This window comes from Cebidichthys violaceus, unplaced genomic scaffold (assembly GCF_023349555.1).
Source record: "Cebidichthys violaceus isolate CVI_PGR_0920_01 unplaced genomic scaffold, fCebVio1.0.p SCAF_2, whole genome shotgun sequence".
Taxonomy (NCBI): domain Eukaryota; kingdom Metazoa; phylum Chordata; class Actinopteri; order Perciformes; family Stichaeidae; genus Cebidichthys; species Cebidichthys violaceus.
The window spans coordinates 23,867,382-23,892,602 of record NW_027176372.1 but is presented as its reverse complement, the minus strand read 5'-3'; the positions used below and the strand labels follow the sequence as shown (position 1 = coordinate 23,892,602).

The 25,221-nt window shown below is 47.2% G+C and overlaps 1 protein-coding gene across 7 annotated transcripts; it reads left to right on the top strand.

Annotated features, from left to right (window-relative positions):
* Positions 1-16: 16 nt before the first annotated feature.
* limch1b (LIM and calponin homology domains 1b) lies at positions 17-25,221 on the top strand. Of its 7 annotated transcripts, XM_068715255.1 has the most exons (23): positions 17-123; positions 1,416-1,614; positions 5,833-6,091; positions 9,074-9,469; positions 10,500-10,535; positions 12,536-12,662; positions 12,953-13,110; positions 13,385-13,865; positions 15,112-15,414; positions 15,599-15,698; positions 15,862-15,929; positions 16,014-16,119; positions 16,817-16,891; positions 17,791-17,819; positions 18,575-18,688; positions 19,964-20,056; positions 20,154-20,318; positions 20,461-20,555; positions 20,895-21,050; positions 21,521-21,616; positions 22,176-22,284; positions 22,613-22,715; positions 23,521-25,221. In XM_068715255.1, exons 1-23 carry the CDS (start codon positions 115-117, stop codon positions 23,544-23,546), a joined length of 3,303 nt encoding a protein of 1,100 aa, XP_068571356.1. In that variant the 5' UTR covers positions 17-114; the 3' UTR covers positions 23,547-25,221. The 7 variants fall into 7 exon arrangements, with proteins under 7 accessions (XP_068571356.1, XP_068571357.1, XP_068571350.1 ...); XM_068715249.1 differs by lacking the exon at positions 10,500-10,535 and having other exon boundaries at positions 42-123; XM_068715250.1 differs by lacking the exon at positions 16,817-16,891 and having other exon boundaries at positions 42-123.

Sequence of the window (25,221 nt, the reverse complement as noted above, 5' to 3'; positions counted from 1 at the left end):
TTTCCTCTTGAGGTTCTGATCACCATCTACTGGTTGGGTCGTGCTGCCAACGGCTGTACCTCCTACAACGGTCCCACGCTGGACCTGAAAGAGTTCGAGGGCCTGCTGTCACAGATGCGAAAGGTTTGTCCAGTCCTGTTTAGTAAAGACCAGGCCTAGAAACATCACACCAATCTAGATCTAGAGCACCGGGACAACTGATCAGGACAGAGGCTGTCCCTCATCACATTCCTGCAGCAACCAAACGGACTGACAACACACACATTATACTGGATATCAGTTTGAATACCTGCGTATTTGTTAAATGTACTCAGAAATCATCTGACAGAACTCCAGGGCTGACCTCGGTTAAACTGGGTCCTTGTGTCAATCGTCTGGTTCTGGTTCTGGTTCCACCGACCTGAAGGGACAAAGAAAAGTTAGCAATAGCGAGCTCTTGAGACAGACGCACGGAAACAACCACTGGTAACCATGATTTATTCCTCACTGTGACGTCTCTGTTCTGTTCCATTAAACCGACACATCTCTGCCAACTCAGCAGAATCACTTCCCCAGATGTTCCTCTGACCAAAACAAAAAACAGATTGATAATAAAATGAGATTTCACTTCAGCTGCATGTATTAAAAAAAGGAAATGGTCAGTTAACGTTTCACTTCTAATGCTTATGAAATGGAAACGTACGATTGTAATGATTGAAGCAGGTGAACGAGTGAACCAGCTGCAGGTCCATCTGCTCACTTCCTGTGAGTTGCATCGGTTAAAGGATCCGTCAGACGGGTTTGGATGTGTTCAGTAGTGTCAGTAGTCAACTGAGCAGAAGTCTGGCTTCACTCCGCTCCGGTCAACGAGCTCTCTGTGTCCGTGTGTTTGTGTCTGCTAATCGCATTAAATCAAATGTGTGTAATAAGTAGCCCGCTTGATTTAGAAACCACAATCACAAACAGCAGTGAGGCTGGGCTGAGAGCAGATTTAGAAACTCATTGGGAGACGGCTAATCAGAGAGACATCAGAGAGACGTCAGGGAGAGGGAAATTAAAATCTATATAACATATCATTCATATCATTGGAGTAGATTATCCGTGTGCCGTCTTAAAGTAATGTGAGTGAACAAAGCTCTAAATACGACACATCTTTACTGTGCAATGTCACGGCTGCTTCATCAGACGAAGACAAAGACGTGAGACAGAAGCTCTGCGGCGGTGCAGCCGAGTTGCATAACAGGCGGTCCGGGGGTCGGGAACAGGAAGTCTTCTGGGAGACAGGAAAGGCCTTTCCCCACCTCCCATTAGCTGCATCGCCGTGTCTCAGCTGTGGATGAGGTTGACCTATAGGGGACAGAACACAAACAAACCCCTCAGCAGCTCTTTGATTTGTGCACTTGATGTAAGGTGGGCGTGTCTTTCTAAATGTCCAGGAGGCGGAGGAGGCAGAGAGCCCTAAACGCAGCATCCGGGACAGTGGCTACATCGACTGCTGGGACTCCGAGCGCAGCGACTCTCTCTCCCCGCCGCGCCACGGCCGCGAGGACTCCTTCGACAGCCTGGACTCCTTCGGCTCACGCTCACGACAGACCCCGTCTCCGGACGTCCTGGTCACCCGCGGCAGCAGCGATGGTGAGAAACACTTTACGGTCATAATCACACTGGTGTCACGCTGGTGTCACACTGGTGAGAGCTGCCTGTGAAGGTGTGATCTCGTGGTTGGACTGACCATCCTTCAAACTAAAGGCTGCAGGTTAACGCTGTCATTTTATCCAAACCACAAACTCTATTGTTGAAGGGAAGTCATTCAGGTCTGGCTGTTGTGTTTGTGTCTGTTGTGGTGTCCTGATATAGTGTGTAGATAAACGAGCCACTGTAACACTAACTGTTGTTGACACAGAACAACGGCCGGTATTTGAAATGTGTTCTACTCAAGTGAATGATCTCAGTGCTTTGTTACAGTACAGAGTCTGCTGTCTGTCTTCTGGGCACGTTATGAATGAGCTCCAATAACTAGTAACCCTAACTAGTAACCCTAACCCACAACACGTTTCAGTTATGTATTGGTAACACGCGCTCCCCCAGCATGACATCCAGTGTCAGGTGACACAAAACGAAAGATAGTAATAATAACTTTGATTATTTAGCACCTTTCAAAAACAAAGTTACAAAGTGCTTTACAATATGAGAGAGAGAGAGAGAGAGAGAGAGAGAGAGAGAGAGAGAGAGAGAGAGAGAGAGACAGACAGACAGACAGACAGACAGACAGACAGACAGACAGACAGACAGACAGACAGACAGACGACTCTTTGTGGTTCTTGTTCTGACACTTGACTGATCTTCCAGCTTTCAGAACAAAGGACACGCCTCCACATGATAATACATCCTCACGTTTGACAGAATGAAGATTTATAGTTCATATTTGTTGGACTGACTCATCTCTGTACATAAATCCTCAGTTAAGATATCATGAAGGTTAGAAGCTCTGCACAGTTTTAAGTGCTGTGTAAGGAAGTTACAGTGTGATTGATTTCACCTGTTTATTTGACTGACCCTGAAGGTAATCTTAATTCACACAGCCTGCTGCTTTACATAACGCTTGTATGAGTTACAGTTTGGTATTTCTTCTTCTTCTTCTTCTGTTTTTCCTTAACGTTTCAGTGTGTTCAGTGTTTTCAGGTGGTTCTACTTCCTTTAGGATTCAGTCGTTCTGTGTTAACGCACACAAAGGAAAGAATCATTCAAACTAAATGAGAAAAGGCCGAACAGACAGATCTGATTCTGTGTTCTAATCTTTATATATAGTTTTGTTTATAAGTGTAAGTTAACCACATGTTGGCATATGTAATTTGATGCATCCAAAATGGTAACATAACAATCACAGCTACTGTTAGACACACATGAACTGCAAACACTTTTATTCTTTGTGCTGTGGCGTTAAAAATAGAGTTTAACTATCTGTCGTCATTGAAAGCTGTTCGTTGCTCCTCTTTATTTGAATTTTAATGATGGCCTATAAAAGATTACAGAAGTGGTCACAAAGCTTCACGTCCGTTTCATCTCTTGAGTGCATGAGAGAGAACAGGGAGCGTCTGACTGTCTCTGTTTGAAGTACAAAGGAACCAACTAAAGACCTCGCTGGATGTTAAAGTGTGCTTCTCAGAAACGAGAGGGAACAAATTATATATATATATATATATATATATATATATATATATATATATAATATCAGACCTAAATATCCACTGTTTACCACACCGAATCATCATCATCGCTCTAATCTTAGCTTTACATCAGTGGCAAACCTAATTTTTGAATTAACAATCCGGAGAAATCCATCGCAGCTGTTTGACAGAACGTTTTCTTCTCAGTAGACCAGAATTCACCGACGCCTGTAACCCACGGCTGATCCTAAGCAAAGTAACGAGCTGTCATTCTGGGAAAAATCAGCCACATTGTTAATCCCTCCAAAATACAGCATTAAGACACCGAGACCTCGAGGAACACCAGAGAAAAACCCATGATGTCATTTGGAGATTTCTGCAGGAAAGACGTGATCATTCTGTCGTCGGTGAGAGGAAGGAGTCCTCTGATAGTCTCGCTCTCTAGTTTGTGGCAGTAAAGTTTCATGAGGTCATTTTTTTATACTTTGATGTGAAGTTTGAAATGGTCTCATTATGTGAAATGTCGACCGCGGGGACTAACATCATCACTCGTGAACACAAAGGGACTCATTTCGTCACGGGTTCTAAAGTCTGAGCTGCTGTTGAAGGTCGCGGGGTGTCGGGTCAGACCCAGGAGGCTCTCACTAGACAACAGGATGACAATGCTCTGAGTCCACCCACAACAAGAGCATCTATTTATCCACATGCACACAGACTCAGCCGGTCCTGTTTTATTTCAGACGCAGCCTGTTCACTGTTCAGCTCTGTAAACTGACTTCACTCGGACAGTAATTGGGCGACAGGGAGACGGATTTAATGCAATATTGCAGATGCTCTTTTGTTTAGTGGGCGGATACAGTGTTGATAAATGAGACACTTTGTCCTCCCCTGTCTGTCTGTGCAGGACAACACCCAGTGCTTTGGAATAGTAACCCAAGGGATAGACTTGAATGAGGATCGCACAGGTTTTCTAAAGTACCAGAGATCCGGTCTGTGGAATGTTTCCATGCTGCTGCTCTCACATCACGTCCCTTCATGCCTAACCACCATACCTGACCTGATCACTTCTCTATATGTTATATATGATCATTCTGTCTGCTGAGGAGGAAGAATCACTTAATCTAATATTCACAACCTTCAGCTACAATCAGAACATGACTTGATGCTTACTTACTTATTTTACGTTGAACTTAACATCTCTAAATTTCAGTAGTTGGAGAAGAATCACTAATTATCACCAGCTGCTGTAATCTGCTGCTGGTGATTCTTTCTGAACTGGTGAAGGAGACGTCGATGTGTTAAAGGGAGAAAGAGGCTTTGACGTTGTTCTTCACTGATAGCATTCTTAGCATCGTAGCTTAGCGATGATCCGGGAATCAGATCCTAAATGGAAGCGGCTGTAAGAACCTGAGGTCGGTATTTAAAACTCCTCTAGACTTGACTGTTCGTTCGTGTCATATGATGGGAGAAATGAATACCATCCCAGTAGTTAATACTATAAGAACAGTTAAAGGGAATCACTCTTCATCTGTAGTTCTGGTTCTGCTTCCCAGTTACCGTATTGACCTGGACCTCGTGGCTCCGACACTAACACTCCCTCGAGCTCCAGTGGTCCCAGATGTGCAGAGCGAGCCGATCGTCCCGTAAAGACACAAGTTCCTCCTTAAAGATGGATCGACTCGGATGGTTTCCTATTGATGAGCAGAGAAGAGTCATATTTGAACCGCTCATTGTGGGAAGTGCAGATACCTCAAGGCCTCTTCTGGACCTCGATCTGTCAGTCTGTTAGACCGCATACAAGTGAAGTCTATTGATAGAAAGGGAGGTTCTTTTACAACTGCAAAATGGGACATTTGTTTCCACTGAGAGCCGCAGCTGCATCCACTTGTATCGGTTCAGCATTAAGGGAAGATTTCACGCTTCAGATCTGGTTGAAGTTGTGGGTTTTATGCATTGAGTCATAAATTCAGAGGGCATAGATTGAGTGAGCACACATCCAGAGGGAGGGGAACTCCAGTAGCACATGTGCTGAACATCTTGGAGAGGAATTCTGAGAGACCTCTAGATCAGGGCTGCAGGTGTCCATTACCTGACCTGTCCAAACGTTGAATTAGGGTCAGCAAAAAAACAAGTGAATGGAGGTGGAATGACTGGTATGCTGGTAACGCACATCGGTGGGATTTATCCTTTTGTGTGTGTGTGTGTGTGTGTGTGTGTGTGTGTGTGTGTGTGTGTGTGTGTGTGTGTGTGTGTGTGTGTGTGTGTGTGTGTGTGTGTGTGTGTGTATCACACATCTCGTGGAGGAATTCAAGACGTCGGTGAGCGATGCACCTCTGCAGCACCAGCTGTTGCCTTTGACATTAAGAGGAAACAATGTGTTCCAGACGGGATCCTGAGTGAATTCTTCCCAACTGCAGGCGAGACTTTAGACTGCAGGAGCTGCACAATACTCACTTCCTGATGATTTATGTTGCTTGCTTTGTTTCATGAAAACAGGCCGTCGATCCGCTGTTGATTTATGTTCAGTTCCTGGAATGCACTGCTTATAAAATCACTATACAGCACTTTAATGTTACGTCAGCGTATATGACGCAGCGACTCTGGGGGAAGTGATATTGCCTTTATTTCTATTGTTTCTTTGAACCTGATAGTGTGTTGGTTCAATGAACTCCTTCATCCTCAACAGGCCGCGGCAGCGACTCCGAGTCCGACGCCCCCCCCCACAGGAAGATGCCGGACGTCCGTAAGGACGACATGTCGGCGCGCCGGACGTCCGTCAGCGAGCCGCGGACCGCCATGCCCTTCAACCAGTACCTGCCCAACAGGAGCAACCAGAGCGGCTACGTGCCGACGCCGCTGCGCAAGAAGAGGGGCGACAAAGAGGACGGAGCGCGCAAGAGCTGGAGCACCGCGACTTCACCTGTAGCCGGAGACAGACCGCTCAGGTGAGTCTCCCTGGTGGAGGAATTAGAAGGATCACAAGCTTTAATCTGAGAGGTAGAGCTTGAATCGGGGAAGCACGGCATCGTTTACGCAAAGCTTCACTGTTCTATGTCCAGAAGATGTGCTGCAGTGCTAAATGATGATCTAGTGCATGTGTGGTGAATTAAATGTATTGTTATAGACACAATGGGATGTATTGTTCTGGAAGTAGACCATGAATATATACTAATCATGTGTTGTTTATTACATTATTACATAATACGAACCGGCATCTTCTTGTGTAAATTCTGTGATGTTTAATCATTTTGCAAGAGACGATGTCACTTGTGGTAAAGTCCAGATTAATGTGTAAACAGCTGATTATTGTTCCTGGTAGTGAACATGTGAGTGATGCTGATGGAGGCCAGATGTGCGTTTTCGTTGGCTCCGACTCTGATTGAAGCGAACGTGTGAAATATGTTTCATAGGCGAGGCGGACTAAAGTCTGATGGACTTATTGACAGTTATTGGTTTGGCAAAGAGCGCTGGTTTATCATGACTCACTGGGGAAGGTTTCTGCTGGCTCAGTGGAGTCCTTAGTGTGCTTTCATCTGTTGAAGTGTGTGTGTGTGTGTGTGTGTGTGTGTGTGTGTGTGTGTGTGTGTGTGTGTCACTCATTGTGTGTTAATCTCTTTCTTTGTTAACTTCATCCATCGTGTCACACAACATGGTGTACGCATGTATTCATTACTGTTGTTGTTGTTTTTATCTCCTTCCTCTGCATGAACCTCATTTTTCCCCACATCTGTGTGTTCCCTGTGTCGTGTCCACCGCGTTGTGGTCATTGCTGCTAATTCTGCTCCCATGTCGTGACGTCATCCTTCCCCCGTGTGTGTGTGTGTGTGTGTGTGTGTGTGTGTGTGTGTGTGTGTGTGTGTGTGTGTGTGTGTGTGTGTGTGAATGGACGATCTAACAGTCCAAATGAGGTCCCTAGCTTAGACGACCCCCCTGGAGCGTCTCCCAGCCCGCCCTTTGAACCCCAGGTACAGATTCAGACGGTGACGCAGACTAAAGAGGACGAGGAGGAAGAGGAGCAGCCTGCTTCCACACCTTGCGTTAAGATCTGTGCGGCGGGCGTGAGGAGGAGCAGTGAGCCTCTGCTCCCTGCAGAGCCTGTCGCTCACCTGATGGTCACCGCTGAGCAAAGGTCTTCATGTTCTTCTTAGACCAGCTGCTCGATTCCTCAAAATCAACCAAATCTAAAAGATAATAGATTACGTTTTAAAGTGTTTCTTTAGATTTCTCTAATGATAATGTGGTGACAGTGTTGTGTAGTGTTTTTGTTTTTTGTCATGTTTACAGGCTAGTGTTGCTGCATTTGGGGAAAATAAGTTGTACAAAGACTTTGTTTTGTCTTCAGAGGACAGATCTGTGACGTCTGACGTATCGCCTCACATGATTTCACTCACTCTAGTCTGTTCCTCAGACTGCTCCAAGCACAACACACCAGAATCACCGACCGCATATAAGGAAATACAACGGCTCCTTTCTGCTGCATACATTTTTTATGCAGTGCTAAATCTGTTGGAGAGTTATTGAAATGACTCGACCGTGTCTTGAGTCAGTCGGTTCTTTTTGCAGCAGAATATTTGCTGTATCAGACTATACTAGGTGAATAAAAATACTCAAAATACTGACAAGTTACACAAATCTGCAGCACATCTGTCCACAAACAATGTCCCAGTTAATCGGGGTAATCCACTTATTTCGGTTTCCATCAGGACCGTCTCTCTGTTGTACGGTAGTTTACGTTTTCACAGCCGGTGTTTCCGTCCGGCCCGTTCCCTGTTTGGCGCTGCCGTCGCCAGATCATCGGTTCCAACGCCGTTGTTATCCAGAGCGGCGTAGCGGTGAGTCGGCTATGAAGCATGGAGATCACCCCGTTGTGATGCAGGCTCCTCACCCAGCAGACCCGGGGTCACACATTACCAGCTTTGTGTGGGATTAACAGGGTGAGGATTACGAGCCGTGAAGCTGCTGTTGTGTATCAGAAGACCGTTAGGATCGCACTGCTTCTCCCATGAGGAGTCTGTTCAGGTCTCTGTTGTTGATTCACAGTCCAGCTCTATCTTGTGTTATTTCCTGGCGCAGCAGTGGCTTCATTCACGGTCCTGTTGGAGAGTTGTTGGAGAGTTATTGGAGTCACACCCCCGGTTTCCAGCTCTTTCTGGCACCGATGTTATGGCATGGATTGGATTGTCAGCGTTTCAAGGGAGTGAGAGGAATGCTCCACGGAGATCTGACTTGTGTATCGCTGCGTTCCAAAGAAAAGGGGGATTTCTCGGATGTTTTTAAGAGGCTTTGATATCGGCCTCTTTAGTTGGTAACGGCTTGCATTTTTCAAGAAGAGAACTGAGGCTGGACTTTGTGTTTCAGTGTTGCCAGGAGTCAAATCTTTGAAAAGCAGTTGTATAATATCAACACATGGCTGTTTTTTCTGTCAAATTCCAGGATCAAAAACTGCACACCACCCCTTCAGATACAGACCCATGCATATACATGTACACACTGAGCCGCACTGCACGGTGTTCACACACACACACACACACACACACACACACACACACACACACACACACACACTCCCAGGGAACAGGCGACCCACCCTCAGGATGTAAGGAAATGAGGCTTTCTTCCTTCCCTGACCCTGAGCAGACTGGGACTGGGGCCTGGCCTTTTCACAGCCTTTCTCTCCCTGCAATGCATCCTGGGGATTTATAGTCCAATAATAACCCTTTCACAAAGTAGCTGGATGACAGACAACTGAGGGTTCAGCAAATTTTTTGCTTTTGGCTCCGTTGCTGTTAGTTCTCTCATCCGGCCTGCTCGGGTGAGGTTTAAACCCTGCGAGCTCGTGGAGTACAGCTCCATTCAGGCTCCTCCAGAGGAACGCTGTCTGATGAAACCAGGCGGCAGTACGTTTTAGTTTGCTTTGCTTTCTGCAGTACTCCGGCTCGCTCGTGCTCAGAGGAACTCTTCCACCACTCGACGTCTCGAGCGGCGAGCACCGCAACGAGCCTCGTCATCGCCTCCGAGAAACACCCACCTGTGACGGAGCAGCAGCAGCAGCAGCAGCAGCAGGTGGAGCAGGAGGAGGAGGAGGAGGAGGAGGAGGCTGTGAGGAAGGCAGCCGCCGGTGTCCCGTCGGTCGCCGATGGAGAGCGAGATGAGAAGCGGTCCCGCCAACCGCTGACCTCTCCCAAACGCGCCACCGCCCCGAGTCCCCCCCACTTCCTCCCTGTGCCCGCTGCCGATGCAGGCCGGCGGAAGGGGAGAGCGCTGAGCGAGAGCGACGACCCGCAGAGAGGGAACTCCTGGTTGGACAGCGGCCTTCCAGCAACGTGAGCCCCCTCCAGCAACCGCACCACATTTAAATGAACCAAAACTACACAATCCGTCTTTAAAATCAAGATCTGCTCTTATGTCAGCATGTGACCTCGACCTCAGTGCTGCTGTCTGGATGACCTAATGACCTTTTGTTCATATGAATGCAAACTGATGTCGCTTTCTAAAAAGCTGTTGCTGCTGTAAAGAGAATGCATGGAAACGTGTTATTAAGAAGTTAGGAGAAGAAGCGTTTGAGACCTTAGATGGCGTCCTTTGATCTCTTAGACACTGAATTTGACCCACTTTGAACCCAAATGATTTGGTAATAAATTGGTCAAACCGTTACCAATCAATCAAACATCGACCGGTCCAATGTATGCCGGTAAAATACTGTGTCACAGCCTGACATCTTCCTCCAAACATACGGGGAGTAGAGGTTTTACTACAGCAGTCTATCTGGGCCTGGTTTAGCGAGGCGTCTCTTAATTTAGTCTGCTTGTTCTGTGGTGGTGAGAAGCCACAGGCCACTCTGTCTCCCACACCCTGAACATCACAGAGGCAGCTCCACAGAGCCGACCGCGTGAAGACGCAGGTTGAGGCCAAACCTACAGCCGTTGGTCACAGACGGAACGAGAGCCGCGTCCTCGATGCTCCTCTTGTGCTGCCTAATAACACATGCATGTGCTTCTTCTTTTATCATCGCCGTCTGCGTCCGTTGTATGCTAGCAGTTTTGGTTTGCAGTGATGCGGTAGAGTGTCTTCTGCTCTGGCTGTGTTATGGATGAGACCGCCCCCTTGTGTTTGGTTTGAGGATCAGCAGTAAACCCAGAAACTGACACACACACATCTGTAGATAGACTAGACTAGACCAGCAGGCACACCTGATTAAAACAATAGCAATGAACCGTTCTCAACCCGTCGTCAGCTGTGATGTCAAATGTTCATCTCTGTGCTTTGATGTTCTCCTGAGTGAATGACGTGTTTCTCTGTCGAGTGTATTCATTTGTGATTGTGCTCTCTCTCCATGCTCTCCGCCGTCTGTAGATTCAGCCACACACATAGTGTGTCAGATGACCCACAGTAAGTCCTCCATTTACCACTCAGAGGCTCAGCTGTCTGACCCAGCACTGCACTAAACAGACCTCTCATTCAGTCATCATTCAACCGTTCATTCAGTCATCATTCAATCATTCATTCAGTCATCATTCAATCATTCATTCAGTCATCATTCAATCGTTCATTCAGTCATCATTCAATCATTCATTCAGTCATCATTCAACCGTTCAATAAGTCTTTATTCAACCGTTCGTTGAGTCTTTGAATCTGATTTTTCTTTATGAAGTGGGACAATCTGCCGAAGCTTGAAGTCATTTAAAGACCTTCATCTCTTGATCCTGTTGTTTTTGTTTGATCAAAGGTCACATGATGTTATGTTTATTATTTTTAATAACAGAAGCACTGAGAGGAAAGTGAGACAAAACACAACTCTGGTCTAAATAGTTTTCTTTTGTGTGTTTATGACTGAAGAAGATTAGTCGACATAATCTTTCTAAGTTCCTTAAAAAGACGTGTTTGTTGTTGTAATACTCATTGTGGCCACAAGAGGCTGAAGTGCAGCACTTACATGTCAGCACATAAAATATGAACCTTGTGTTTATTATTATTCTGACAAAACAAAACATTTTATTTTTTCACCTGGAAAATGAAAAAGAAGTTAAACTTTTCCTCAGGATAATCGTTTTATGTTCAGCTGTTGTTACGTCATGAACACAGAAGAGGAAACGATTCAATCCTTCACTTTAGAACTTTATCAGTGATAACCAGTCACTGCTCCTCTGGTCCTTCAATCTACTGAATGTCATGAAGAAGTGGTTTCATGACTGGACCAAGACATCCATGTAAACTGAAAACATATTAAATGAAGCAGATTGTTCATACTTGCATTTCTTAAATTGTAAATAAGTTAACGGACTTGTTACGGTGGACATGTTTGACTGCTTGCTGGCAGACACTTGATCTGAAATATCATCATAAATATGTTTTCAATAATTCTACTCAACAAACCGCCCGCTCCTCTCAGATGTGTTCACTCAGGTCTGCAGTGGAGGCGACTCACTAAACTGTGCTTCTACCAGCTGCATGTTTCACGTTCAGTGTTCCTCATAACTCCTCGTCAATAACAAACCAAACCACAGTCACACCGTGGAGATGATTCATAAGACATGACTCACATGCTTTGTTTGTTGTGATTCAGAGGATTGTTCTCGTCCCACTAACCTTTACAATAGAATAACACGTCAGTCATCTCTGATTGTTCCACTCGGGATCAATATTAAATCAACTATTAATGCACTCGTGACTTTGTGTGTGAAGATGCTCCGAACCAAAAGACTGAACTTTACTGTCTTCATCTGAAAATGCTTTAACACGACTGACTGAACGACGAAGACCAGTGTGACCAGTGTGACACGGGTTCTTACTTAGAACCACAGGAACCTGAAGCTGCTCCTGATGTGGTCAAAGGTCTCATTAAATGTCATCTTAACAACCTTAATGTGACGCATGTCCTGTTGGAATGTGACGTGATTATTCAAAAGGAAAAGTGACTCCATTCATTCTTTTGTTTAACTTTGATTGTCGTTTTGGTTCTAATCAAGAGGTGACCTCTGAAGATGAACAGGTTTCCAGTCATGTGGTCTTATTGTTGTCACTTTGTTATCCATGCTGAGTCGGTGGTTACAGGTTATTCTCTTTATAATAATGATGGATTGGAACAAAATCCTTGTTGTGGATGATGTGGGGTTTTTATATTACAGTAGAAACATAGATTTTGGGTGAAATATCGTCTTTTTAGCCAGTGCCGAGTTTAGAACAGAGGTTTGGTTCAAAGTTTAGTGTTTTCACAAAGTCACCAGCGTACCGTACTAACCGCACAACGCACGAAATCAAAAGGTGTAGAATCACGAGCAGGCTCACTAAAAACAATTAACAACGTCCTACTGTGGAGATGACACGTCGGCACATCTTGTTCACCGTCCATATCCTCCGTCTGTCTCTCTCTCTCTCCCTCCTCTCCTTAGAAGTGTGAGTATGATCGACATGCGTGGGGAGGAGGAGGCCATCTTGCAGCCTCACAGTCAGGTGCGTCATGAGCTGATTCACAACCAGTACAACAGGATGAAGGAAGAGGACGATCACTGGCAGGATGTGAGTGTCTCCGTTTATTCTTCGTTCCTTTAGTTTGTGTATTTATTGACGCTCGAGTAAGACGGTTTTGTACCTTCTGCATTGAGATGACTTGGTCTCATCTGCTTTGTATGTCTTGTCTCTGTGCTGTCAGGAGTTTATAAGTTATATGCAATGATTTGAGTGCCTGCAGGCCAAAGCAAAGTAGTGTTTTGCTGCGCCCCAGTTAAACAACTTAAATCAGGCTTCAGGTCTCGCAGCGCTGCAGAGCCAAGCCCTCTGAAAGTCTTTCCGATCCGTTTGTGTGTCAGGACCTGGCCCGGTGGAAAAACCGGAGGAGGAGTATCTCCCAGGACCTGATCAAGAAGGAGGAGGAGAGGAAGATGATGGAGCAGTTGATGTCTGGAGGCCCCTGTGTCTCCCAGAGGAGAAGAAGCATCAAGACCTACAGAGAGATAGTGGAGGAGAAGTAGGTGAAACGCACACAGATAGGGTGTTTGATTTGTGTTCAGCTAAAACAACAAAACAATAGGAGAATAACGGACACTAGGCCTTTCCTAGAGGAGGTGACAGGACTCCTCCTGGAGTAGGTCTCCCATAGAGAGAAAGAGAAAGAGCAGGTCTGCTGAGTGAAGTAGAAGAGATACCTAACAATGGAGAAACAAAGTTCACATTTATTTAATGGAAATCAAACGGCTGATTTGCTTTGTTGTCCCTCCTCTACCTCCTTTCCTCTTCAACAGGGAGCGTCGTGAGGATGACCTGCGGGACGCGTACCGCAGAGCCAGAACCCAAGAGGAGGCGTCGCTCATCCTGCAGCGCTACGCCCAGCGCTTCTCCATCAGTGAGACCGTCCTGGAACGCCTGCAGTTGCCAAAGCTCCTGGACCGCAGCGTATCTGCCGACCCCTCCTGTCCCTGCTCTCCCTTCCCTCTCTCCCTGTCCGCCTCCCCGACGACCCCGGACCCCTTCGACGTGGACCCCGACGGGCCCCTGAGGTACCTGCGCCAGCAGTCCGCCCCGGCTCCGAAGTTCACGTCCACGCTGGAGGCGCGGATCGAAGAGTTCCCCAAAGACTCCCCGCCGCACCAGCGGCCTCAGATCCGCTCTCGCTCGTCCGAGCCGCCGTCCTCCCGAACCCTGTCGCCCAAACCGGTGCCTTTGCTGACGCCCAAGCCTTACTTCCAGCCCCGGTCCTCGGCGGGTGAACCGTGGCCTAGCAAGGTGAGGTCTTCTCAGCTTCCCATGAAGGTGAATGCTGCTGTGAATCCGCTGTACAGCACCCTGATGCCGTGTGGGTCGCTGACTCTTGAAGCGTCTGGTTGTCACCGTTAAAGCTCAGTGTTGACTCTGTTCAGACTCGTATTTGAGTGATTGGGATTCGGTTAGTGTAACGTCTTTACATGTGGTTATGTCCCCGTGTGGGCTGACGTCCTCACAGGGGGGTGGGGGGGATTCCCCTCCAGCTCTCTTGGCTCGTCCTTTAGGATGCCACAGAACCGCCATGGTGACGAGACGGGTGGTTTCTAGGAAAACACCAGACACCAGAAGAAGCATGTAATGTTTCAGTCCAGCTCAAAAATACTCTCAACAGGATCCATTTCCTTTTCTTCTGGAATATTCAAACTGAGATCCTGTGTTGTGGTGAGGAGGGGAGGGTTCAGATTATTACCAGACTGAACGGAGCACAGCGCTTTTCTGGAATGTCTTGTCGGGATTGTGAGCAGAGCCCGGCTTTCAATGGAGCCCTCTGTTCCCTATTGACTTAAGAAGTTGACAAGTAGGGCCCTCTGGATGTGAAGTGGGCTCCGGGCGGACAAAGAGGGCCCACACAGGCCGCTAGGAGAGGGATGAGGAGGTGGGGGGGGGGGGGGGGGGGGGGTCAGACTGAGAGCCTGCATTCACCCGACTCCTCCGCTGTGTCTTAAGTTACCGCTCACACATACATTAGTGGCTCTTTGTCATAGAGGCCAGCTGGATGAATAGCTGATAACGGACCGAGATGAGAGGCTGGTAGTGAGCACAGATGAGGGCTCTGGGTTCGTAGGCATGAGTCCGTCTTCCTTTCTCTGTTTGTCATCATCATGTTGTGCACTGTTGACAATATTTTGAGCTAGAGCAGCTTTACTGTACCGGAAATTCAGCCGATGTTTCCTGCAGATGTTTCAGAACTTTGTCATCCAGCAGCTAAGTCGTATCACGAGACATTAAGACAAGTCACACACTTTAAGAATCTCATACAGAACCAAACAGAATAGAGACAATATCCAATAAAAGAGAATATTTAGCCCATCAGCCAAATATGCAACAGGTCATATTGTAATTAATCAGGACAAAATGGATCAGAGTTAAATTGAATTATAGTTCTTCATGATTGAATGTACTGTCTGGACCCTGTTATGCTTTCAGAGCGTCTTCTTGAACTCTGTGCATATGAAGCCGATATTAAACGTCTCGTCTTCCCGTTCAGGCGGACGGTTTGCTCCGAGTCAACGGCGACGTAGGAAGCGACGACGTTCCCGCTACGCCTCACAGTCAAGGGAGGGAATCTCCTCCTCATTTCCAGGCGTCTCCTTCCAAAACCAGCAGCAGCACCGGAGACGCTCCCTCACCGACACGCAGCCCGCTCACCTCCACCGGAGGAGAAAGCCCCGCGTCAGCGAAGGCCAAGGAGGCTCCGAGCGGCTCGGAACCGACTTCTGAGGACGTCCAAGAAGAAGAAGAAGTCATCCGTCATTCAACACCGCCCAGCCGGCCCACCTCGCTCCCATCGGTCAGGATCTTTACTAATCAGTCCTACAGACACCTGTGTCACATGTTCACTCTTTGTCTGTCAATGCATTTTACAGTCTCGTGATTATTGACCTCTTCGTGTTTTATACATGTACCTCACGCCCGACACATGCCTCCTGATCTCAGGCTTGTTTGATTCATTATTCATCTTTGAATAAATAAAGCTGCAGAAGCCAGAAGAACGCTTTGGGGAGACTGGATGCCGATCAGCAGCGTCTCCAGAGAAGAAGTCCAACGCTGCGGCTCAACAAGCGCCTCCTGCAGGTCTGAGCGGCATGTTGCTACACTGACCCCTAGTGGTTGATCATAGACATTGTTATCGTGTGACCTAGAAGTTATGGAATAAACACAAAATATAGATCTTTTGAGAAAAAATGTAAAAGGAAAGTGTCTTTAATCCTCAGTTTTAATCAAACTGTGTTTTCAGAAGCCAAACACTCCAACGTTGTCCCGTCAGGAGTGAACACTCAGCAGAGTCAGCCTGTAGCTTTACAGGTGAGGCCGCTACCGACACTCACACGACCTTTAAAGAAACACTCACCCTGACAGCCAACGGGTTCTCTTTCAATCTCCCTGCAGGAAAGTGTTCCCAGTTCCCCGGACTCGTCACGGAGAAGAGAGAACGTACCGAGCTCAGCTGCTCCGGGATCGTTTGAATGTCGGCCGTCGAGGGAAACGACAGCAGGTCGGTGAACTCTTTACATCCAAACACCAAGCCGGCAGCTTCTTCTCCATGCATCTCCTTGGTTCCTGAGTTGTTTTAGCAGATCTCTCCTTGCTGGCTTTTTCCCCCTTTTTGCCTTTCAGCCCGACTCTCTCTCTCTCTCTCTCTCTCTCTCTCTCTCTCTCTCTCTCTCTCTCTCTCTCTCTCTCTCTCTCTCTGTGTGTCGTTGTAATGTTTGGATCACAGTTAAAGGAGTGTTGACTTATGTGTGATTATTATCAACGTTTTTGAATCTGCTCAACACACAAAGATCTTGAATTGGCATTTACTCTAAAGTGAAGCACTCTAAAGACAAGCTAATCAGACCTGAGACCCAACGACAACATGCAGCATTAAAGAGGTTCAACATACCGTCCCAGATAGTTTGATAAAAGCACCGCATTACTGTTTGTTTCCTTCCTTTATTCTGACTTGACTTTTTATTAAATCTGAGTCACAGCCTCTTTAGAGATTAAAGATTGTTTCTCCAGTTCTAACTGATTTACAGTGTCACATGAGCACAACAGTAACAGCCTTCCCCAGTTTGATTTCTCCAGTTCTCTGTTGTCCATACCAACTCTTGGTTTTGACATCTGTCTATCCCTTATCACTCCCTTCCCTTCCCTCCCTTCCTTCCCTCCTTTCCTTCCACCCGCACATTTTTTTTATTTCGCTATAGAGCTTGCAAACAGTATCAGGTCTCCGCTGGCCACCAGCAACCCTAACTTACGCTGGGAGTTCTTCGTCCCTCCAGGTAAACCCCTTCCTTCATCGGTGGAGCTCATGTTTCCGTCCCCCGGTCGCTGAGCGCACAGGGTTTCCCTGCCGTTTGTTCAAGGGCTGCGCAACGGCCCCCTTCAGTCCCATCTCTTGTCCGTCGCTCATTTCCAGATGTGCTCTCGCTCTGTTGTGAATGTCTTTTGAAGTATAGTGGTGTAGACATGCTCCAGTAGACCTCATCAGTGTTACACTGTTCTTTATTTTGACTCATGTTGATCAGGATGCTTTTATCCAGTGCAGTAGGTCACCTGCGTCTGTTTATGACCGTCATCATGGATGACCTACGTCATGTTCCGTTTGCCTCATTGTGCTTTACACCATCGTCTGATCCACCGAGAGCGACAGCGTCAGGTCCACCTCGACTACGGTGCTCCGATCGACCGATATTCACTCTAAAGAGTTTGATCGGTGGTCTGTAAACAACTCCTGAACTGAGAGCGGATCAGCACAGAGACACATAGAAACAGATTCAAATAGAACCTGTGATGATAACTCCTGACCGGAACTCTCTTCACCTCGACATCTGAATCAGAACCAGAGGGATTTTAAAAAGTTTAGATCTACAGCTTTCCACTTCAAAACAGCAGCAAGATGAGACCTCTCATTGGTTAATCCAGGTGTAGAACGTTGCTCTTGGTGGACCGATCTCTCTCTCTCTCTCTCTCTCTCTCTCTCTCTCTCGCTCTCTCTCTCTCTCTCTCTCTCTCTCTCTCTCTCTCTCTCTTTCATCAGCATCTTCAGCCGTCAAACCAACACTTGTCTTTTTCCCTAAATATTCGTCCCATCTAAAGGCGTTTTGTTTTCATGACATGCATCCAAAATGTTTGCCTGGTTGTACCCTGACTAATGTTCTCTGTCCCGTTTCCTCTACAGAAGAGATGGAGAAGGATCGCTGTGGAAACGTGAGTAAAAAGAATCATCTGACGACATCATATTGTGCTTTACTGCGCTTCTCATCTGGCTCATCTCCTGTTACAGTAGTGTAGCTTAACACACTGCATGAACACACACAGATTAAACACGAGTCAAACACTGAAAACATAGTCTGCAGGTAAGAATGAGGAAACATCAAAGACTTTCATCTAGATAGAAACATAACCTATGTTTAAAAAAAGACGGTCGCTAAACCTTTCATCATTTTCTAGGATCAGGTGTTTGTGAACTCACTGTGGCTCTACCACACACACACACACACACACACACACACACACACACACACACACACACACACACACAGCTGCTCATGTAGCATGCCAGATGAGGACGCTGTAGAGAACGGCAGCGACTGCTTTTGTTTCCGTCTGAGCTCATCTCTCTCTTTCTCTGTCTTCTCTCTCCTTAGTAGGAATCCTTTGGCTAGCATTGGAGTAGTGCTGTTGTGGTAGATCAACTATTTCTGTCTCCTCCCTTCCCTTCTTCTTTTCCTGTGGTGGATGTGTAAACACATATGTGTCTGTGTGTGTGTGTGTGTGTGTGTGTGTGTGTGTGTGTGTGTGTGTGTGTGTGTGTGTGAATGGTGGTCGGTTTGTTGGTGAGTGTGAATGTGAATGTGTGCATGAATATGTGTGTGTATTTGTGCATGTTGTTGATGTGTGTGTGTGTGTGTGTGTGTGTGTGTGTGTGTGTGTGTGTGTGTGTGTGTGTTGGGGTCTATCAGGTGTCAGGCCCGGTGTTGCCCCAGGCCAGGCGGGGTGACCGCTGGTCTTGGGACCCGGATGAGGAGCGAAAGCGTCAGGAAAGGTGGCAGCAAGAGCAGGAGCGCATGCTGCAGGTACACAGAACACCTCGACGGGTGAAGCATGGCGCATGGGTCCGCAGGGTCAGGGGTTCAGCTCCTTCTGGAGCAAGGCACCAGCACCGTGAGGGTTAGGCACCGAGCGGATCGTCGGTTGTAAATGTCCAAACTACAAACTTCAGCTCAGCCCGGTAGACGTTACCGTGAACCTGCTGTGAATCATGCAGTGGCTCTGTGAGGATCAGATGGATTCACCACATTTCATTGCTCCTTGCAAAGCTTGCCTCCATGTTTTGTTTTTATACTGAGCCTGTCCTCCTCCCAGCGGCACCGCCCCGCCACGCCAGACGCACACGTTGACCGCTAGAGGGCGACGTCGTGCAGCGGAAGAACCTCCAGTGTGGTTCTGTCTGCTCATTGTCTCCATCTCACGCACACACACACACACACACACACACACACACACACACACACACAAAGGACTTTGTCCAGGTTGCTGCTGTTGCTGCTGCCCTGATCACCCTCTCTCTCCTCAACCAACCAGAGGTGCATCTCAGGTCCACATGTTTTTAATGTAAAGGATTCATTGGCATCCATGACGTACTGTCCTCATCTTCAGTGTGATCTTGATGAACAGAGATGAGGACAGATTTCTCGTCTGTTTGAGATGAGATGCGCTGAAATGGATGAATGTCTGTCTGGTGCATCAATGTGCTTGTTGACGTCCCGGTTCTGTTCTCTTCTGTTCTGTCCTGTCCTGTCCTGTCCTGTCCTGTCCTGTTCTGTTCTGTCATCTGTCATCTGTCCTGCTCGTGTTGCTTTCTCTCTACATTTTGGATCTTTTGAATTCGGGGTTCCTACACAAGTCTGAAAAGAGTGAAACAACGAGTGTGATGATCTGAAGTCATGTTGCCCAGCTGCTGTTATAGCAGCATACATAACTAAAACAAGTTATGAACAATTTTAAAGCAGCTTTTGAAAGGAAGCTTGTGTAGGAACCTCTGCATGCTCTACTTCTGCCTTTTGTCCGCAGTGCCTGCTTCTGGTCTCTTTAGTTTTCTCTTTATTATACTTAGAGAACATCCTGAGGGAGTCACACATGTACATGTTAGTCTACATTAGTATCTATTGCTGCAGCAGGTGTGCAGGTTAAATTCAGCAGAACGCACTAGAGGAGAAACGTGTCCTGAAGCCTTTATGAACAGCCTCTCGACGGCGGATATACGTCTCCTGCACACCGCTCAGCTCGGTCGTCTTCGCCTTCGTTGAGGCTCTGTGCTGTATGTCGTGTGTCTGTTGCCATGGTGACAGGAGAAGTACCGGCGTGAACAGGAGAAGCTGAAGGAGGAGTGGGAGAAGGCGCAGAGGGAGGTGGCGGAGGAGGAGAGGAAGTACCACGAGGAGGTGCGTGTTTGGGGACCTGTGCGTTACGGGACGAGTTCAATGTATGAACGTGTAGAAAAGTGTACTTTGTGATAACAGTGACCTCCCATCACAACAGGAGCGTAGGATACTGGAGGAAACGGTGGCGCCTCTGACTCCCCGCTCCTCGGCGCTGCCCTCCCCCAGCCGAGGAGAGGCCTCCTCCGCCTCGGAGCCCCGGGACGCCATCGTCCGCTCGCTGGCCGACTGGGAACGCAAGCAGGAGCTGCTGGAGAGGCAGTCGGTGAATGGCCGATTGATTACAGTTTGTTAGAAGCGTTGCTTAAGTATCGACCCAGGAGAGGGGTCTGGGTCACAGTCACAGTGTTCTGTTGTCGATCGGTCGCTCTGCTAACCGTTCCCCTGTTTGTGATTGGACGGCACAGAGGGGGAGCACGGAGAGCGTCGAATGGAAACGCAGAGAAAACGACCGGACCAGTGACATCAGCACCGCTGACGACAGCATGAAAACAGCCAGAAGGTTAGCGGCCGATCGCCAAGTGATGAACGTAGAAGACAGATTCTGAGCAGCTTAAGATGTGGTCCTTCAATAACGAGCTTATTTACAATCCTGTGAGAAACGGATGAGCTCAATATGTAGAGGAGTAGAGCGCTTAATGGTTACCTGCAGATACACTGTGAAATGTCCAATTTCCTTTTGTTTTCATGTGATACGTGTCTTCATCTATTGAAGCTGGAGCTTCATGTGTTTAATGCTGCATCGCTGTATCAAACTGTAGATTTCAGTGGGATCAGTCCTACGATATGAAAAGAGAAATAAACGTATGTCGTGTCGATACGGTTTGTTTCTGCTCCTCAGCTCGGTGAGTCAGAGCAGCAGTCAGGCGGAGACTCTCGGTCACAGTCTGCAGAACGGCCAGAAGCTCCCCACCACCAAAACCTCCACTCCAGAGAAGAAGCAAGAAGAGCCTTCAGCAGACAGCGGCAAGCCCAGCCGGCCTGCAGGAGATAGGAGGTGTGTGTGTGTGTGTGTGTGTGTGTGTGTGTGTGTGTGTGTGTGTTAACCTTTAGTTCATTCATTGATTTCAGGAGATTCCATTCTCAACCGTTTTATTTCCTCATGTGAGTTGTTCTGTTTGATTGTGTTCCCGTTTCATTCTGGCTGTAAATACATATTTGTGACTAGCAGAGTGGATCCTTCAGTGAACCTGTTCGACCAGCAGGTGGCGCACTGCGCCTGTATATTCCCCTCATAGTCTTCCTCCACATGAAGAACCGATGGTCTGTGACAGTGAAAGTGTTCTAAACATCCATTAGAGTCAGTGAGAGAGCGAGGCAGGTCTGGGTTTTGCTCAAACCTCTCTGAGTGATGTAGTTTGTTCAGCTGGTTCTGGCTTTGGATTGGTTCTCGTCTGACTCTGCCGGCCAATAGCGTCGCAGTAGCTGTGAGTCATCGTCGTGTTGCATGTTGCTGTCCATTTCCAGGAGCGGTCCCGTTGATAATAACATGTGCCGCAGCTCATCCAAAGCCCCCGCAGCATGTCCACCGCCTCCAGACACGCTGCCTCCAGCACCCAACAGGTACTGCATCACAAACAGGGGGAGGGGGGGGGGGGTCATTTCTGCACCGTCATCTTCTGCTTCGCTGCCTTCATCTCTGCACTCGTCTCATGACATGTAGCACTGCAGCAAGGACCCTTCAATGCAATGAAGGATAACAACATGAATGGTCCAGCTCAGTCCCGGGTCATTAAAACACATTTTTAATTACTAATGAATTGGGAGAATAGAATACAGAGGGCACAAAAGGAGCGACACTGAAACACTGTAACACTAGGCAAGGGATGGAATGTATTTATGACCTATTGTTCTGTTCACTGTGGTCCACTGCAGAGGAGGACCTTAAGATCAGTAGATGTTTACTGTAAAGAGAGGCGCTGCTGTTTCAACAAAACACTGACAAATGAACAGCTTATTGTGCTTTTCTTTCATATTCACCATCAAAAGAGCCTAACTGTTTCCAGTAATCGGTCCTTCACACCATCTACGGAGCTTCTAGTGTCACAGAGCGTCCTCTCTCTCTCTCTCTCTCTCTCTCTCTCTCTCTCTCTCTCTCTCTCTCTCTCTCTCCCTCCTGCAGGTCTGTCAGTGGGAAGAAGCTGTGCTCCAGCTGTGGGCAGCCTCTGGGGAAGGGGGCGGCCATGATCATAGAGACCCTCAGTCTCTACTTCCACATCCACTGCTTCAAGGTGGGTGACAGAATTCACTCGGTTACATTACCAGTACGAATGCTACTGTGTAGCAGTGCAGTGTTTCACTGGCTGACGTGTTTACAGGTCAGGAGCAGCGAATGTATATTAATCCGCAGCTGAAAATAGTCCCCCTGCAAATGTACTATTTAGCTCTGTGTCTGCCCAGCTGTGTGAGGAGTCACTGAGTGTCAGAGACATAACGATGAAGCCAGAAAGCATCGTATGAAGACACAACAGATTGTTGGTTCAGGTCTTGTTTGGTTATATAGTAACGACAGCTTCATGCTTAAAATCCGTCTCTGATGTCCCCGCTGTCTCTCTGCAGTGCGGTGTCTGTAAGGGACAGTTGGGCGACACGACGACGGGGACGGACGTCCGGATCAGAAACGGCCTCCTCAACTGCCACCAGTGCTACATCCGCTCCCGCTGTAAGTCCCTCCGCCCTCCGCTCTCTGTCCCTCTTCTGTCTCGCCCTCCTTTTCTCTCTGTCTGCTGTCTCTACAACGACGTTTCCAACCGTCCGTCCAAATCATTACTGAGTTATGAATGTCAGGTTCAAATCACCCACCGTTCTGAATATCTAACAACAAACCAGCAGGAATAAAAAGATCACACTCATAAGTACAAAGTTTAATTGTTCTCTGACGTTATAAACGGGGTGTTGTTGCTCCTTATTGTTTGCTAATGTCGGCCATATTTCATCTTTTCACTGATGAATCATTTCAATAAGGCGATGGTGTCATGCAGCACCAGCAGTAAACACGCTGCTCATAAACAAGCAGACAAAGCTTTGTTTGGTTTCTTACCTTCACAGTAAACCTGATGGAACAGTTAAAGGAGCTCTTCAAAGGTTCCCTTCTCTACCGCAGCCTCTCTGTGAGACCAGCGTTCTGTAATCTAGAACCTTTAATACAGGAAGCGTCACAATCTGAAGCTGCGTCGGGAGGAAGAGAGACGTGCAGCGGCTGGGAGAGGACGACGGTAACTTTCCGTCCTTTTCCCCTCGTCTGCACCAGAGCAGAAGTTCAAGCTCACGTTTTCATTTACATAACCTCCCATCAGCTGGTATCACGTGGGGATCAGAAGACCACAAAATCACATCAGAGACTCGATCAAAAGACTCCAAAGTCGTTAAAGAGCTTTTCTTTCATTACAGCTGCGTGTCCTTCTACAAACCCCTAACATTCTAAAGACTGTGGGTTTCCTTTTCTGTCTTTCTTTCTTCCTTTCAAGCGGCCGGACAGCCGACCACATTGTGACGCTCATCAGAAGAGCTCAAGGTTCACCGGAAGAAACCCCATCCCTGTCCTAAAGCGACTATCTGCTCATCACCTCCTTCACAGCGCGGCGGGGTCTCTGCATCCTCTGCAGCTCAGTAACCAATGAAGAGTCATCACGGGGGTCTGGGGACGTCAAACGCTTCAAAAGATATCTATATATATATAGATATATATATATATATACACATAAATATTATTCGTGTTTATGTCATCTGATGAGAGAGAGAGAGAGAGAGAGAGAGAGAGAGAGAGAGAGAGAGGGGTGGCGGCCATGTTGGAGATAGGAGGCGATGCTTCAGACTCAGGGAGGCTGAAGTTTGAACACAAAGAGGACGTGTTGTTGAATCAGATTCTATTTTCCTGATTGGAAAACAAATATATTCTCACTATTCAGTTATGATGTAAATGCAGTATATTAGTTACTGAGTCATTGTTATCATTTCACTCTTAATTTGGATAAAAATCCATAAAGTGAATGTGTGGTCAGGCAGCTCAACAGACGGGATCAAGAACATATGAATAATTGTGTGACCCTTTAGTTTTAATACGAGATTGAAACGACGACATGTACAGAACCTTCATTCATAAAGTGCTGTCCGGGTCCCTGTGGACCCCCTGTGATCCTGTGGCCCTCACAGGGCCCCGAACCTGAACTATTAGCTTCTCATATAAAACACACGCATTATAGACGTAGTCTCATCTTCAGGGCAATAACTCGACTCGTGAGCTGATTTTGGGGTCACAGCGGGTCACAGCGGGTCGGCCCGGAAAGTCAGGACTTTAATGTGCCTTAAGGTGAAGCAGGACGACCCCCAGCGGTGCTGCTTGATCTCTGAGGGAGGATTCGGACAGATTTGAACCTTTAAACTGCAGACAGACGGGCTGCAGCTCTCCCTACGTCACGCTTCACTTCACTTCATGAATTCTGCTTATTTTACATGAACAGCACCCTTCATTTTAACTCCCCCCCCCCCATCCTCCGTGATTTGCGGTGATAAACAGAAAGGAAGACATTTGATAAAGATATTTACTGCAGGGGGACACCGTTGATTTATTTCTGAATGTTGTTTTATTCTAGAGAGATGTAGACTTCTGTACGCTATTAATTGAGCTCATTTTGATAATTGCTCAGTGGTAGGATCCATGTATACAGAAACACAACGCTTCATCCAGTTCACAGCGGAGGTGATGTGAACGCTGACACCAGCTGCAGTGTTCGGTCGGATGAAAGCTCAACATCTGGACTTTTGAAATCACTCGCTTCATTATTATTTTTTGGACTTGTATGAGAGGAGCTCGGTTGTGTATTGCGGATGTTAAAAAAGAAACGTGCACGTTTAAGCCTAAAACCAAATGATTTGCTGTATGAACCTCCTCCTCCTCCTCCTGCTCCTGCTCCTGCTGAGCGGCTCCTACAGCCTCTCCGCTCTGATCTACAGTGTTTTAAGCTTCTGTTCCGGTTGTTTTATTACTTTTTATCCTCATTTAGTTCTCCAATGGATCTCCAGTCTCTTATAGACGGAGCTCTCCGTCTCAACAGGAGCCTTCACGTCTGCTCTGTATTTATTGTAATATTCACCTGAACACTATCCGAAATATAGATTCATTTGATGTTTAAATGCAAAACTGTATGTTTATAAATAAAATGTTATAA

Excerpts from the sequence above, each read along its gene's own strand:
- limch1b (XM_068715255.1), top strand. Across the intron at positions 16,892-17,790 it reads GGAGTTCTTCGTCCCTCCAG|AAGAGATGGAGAAGGATCGC; the intron begins GTAAACCCCTTC and ends TTTCCTCTACAG. Across the intron at positions 17,820-18,574 it reads AGAAGGATCGCTGTGGAAAC|GTGTCAGGCCCGGTGTTGCC; the intron begins GTGAGTAAAAAG and ends GGGGTCTATCAG.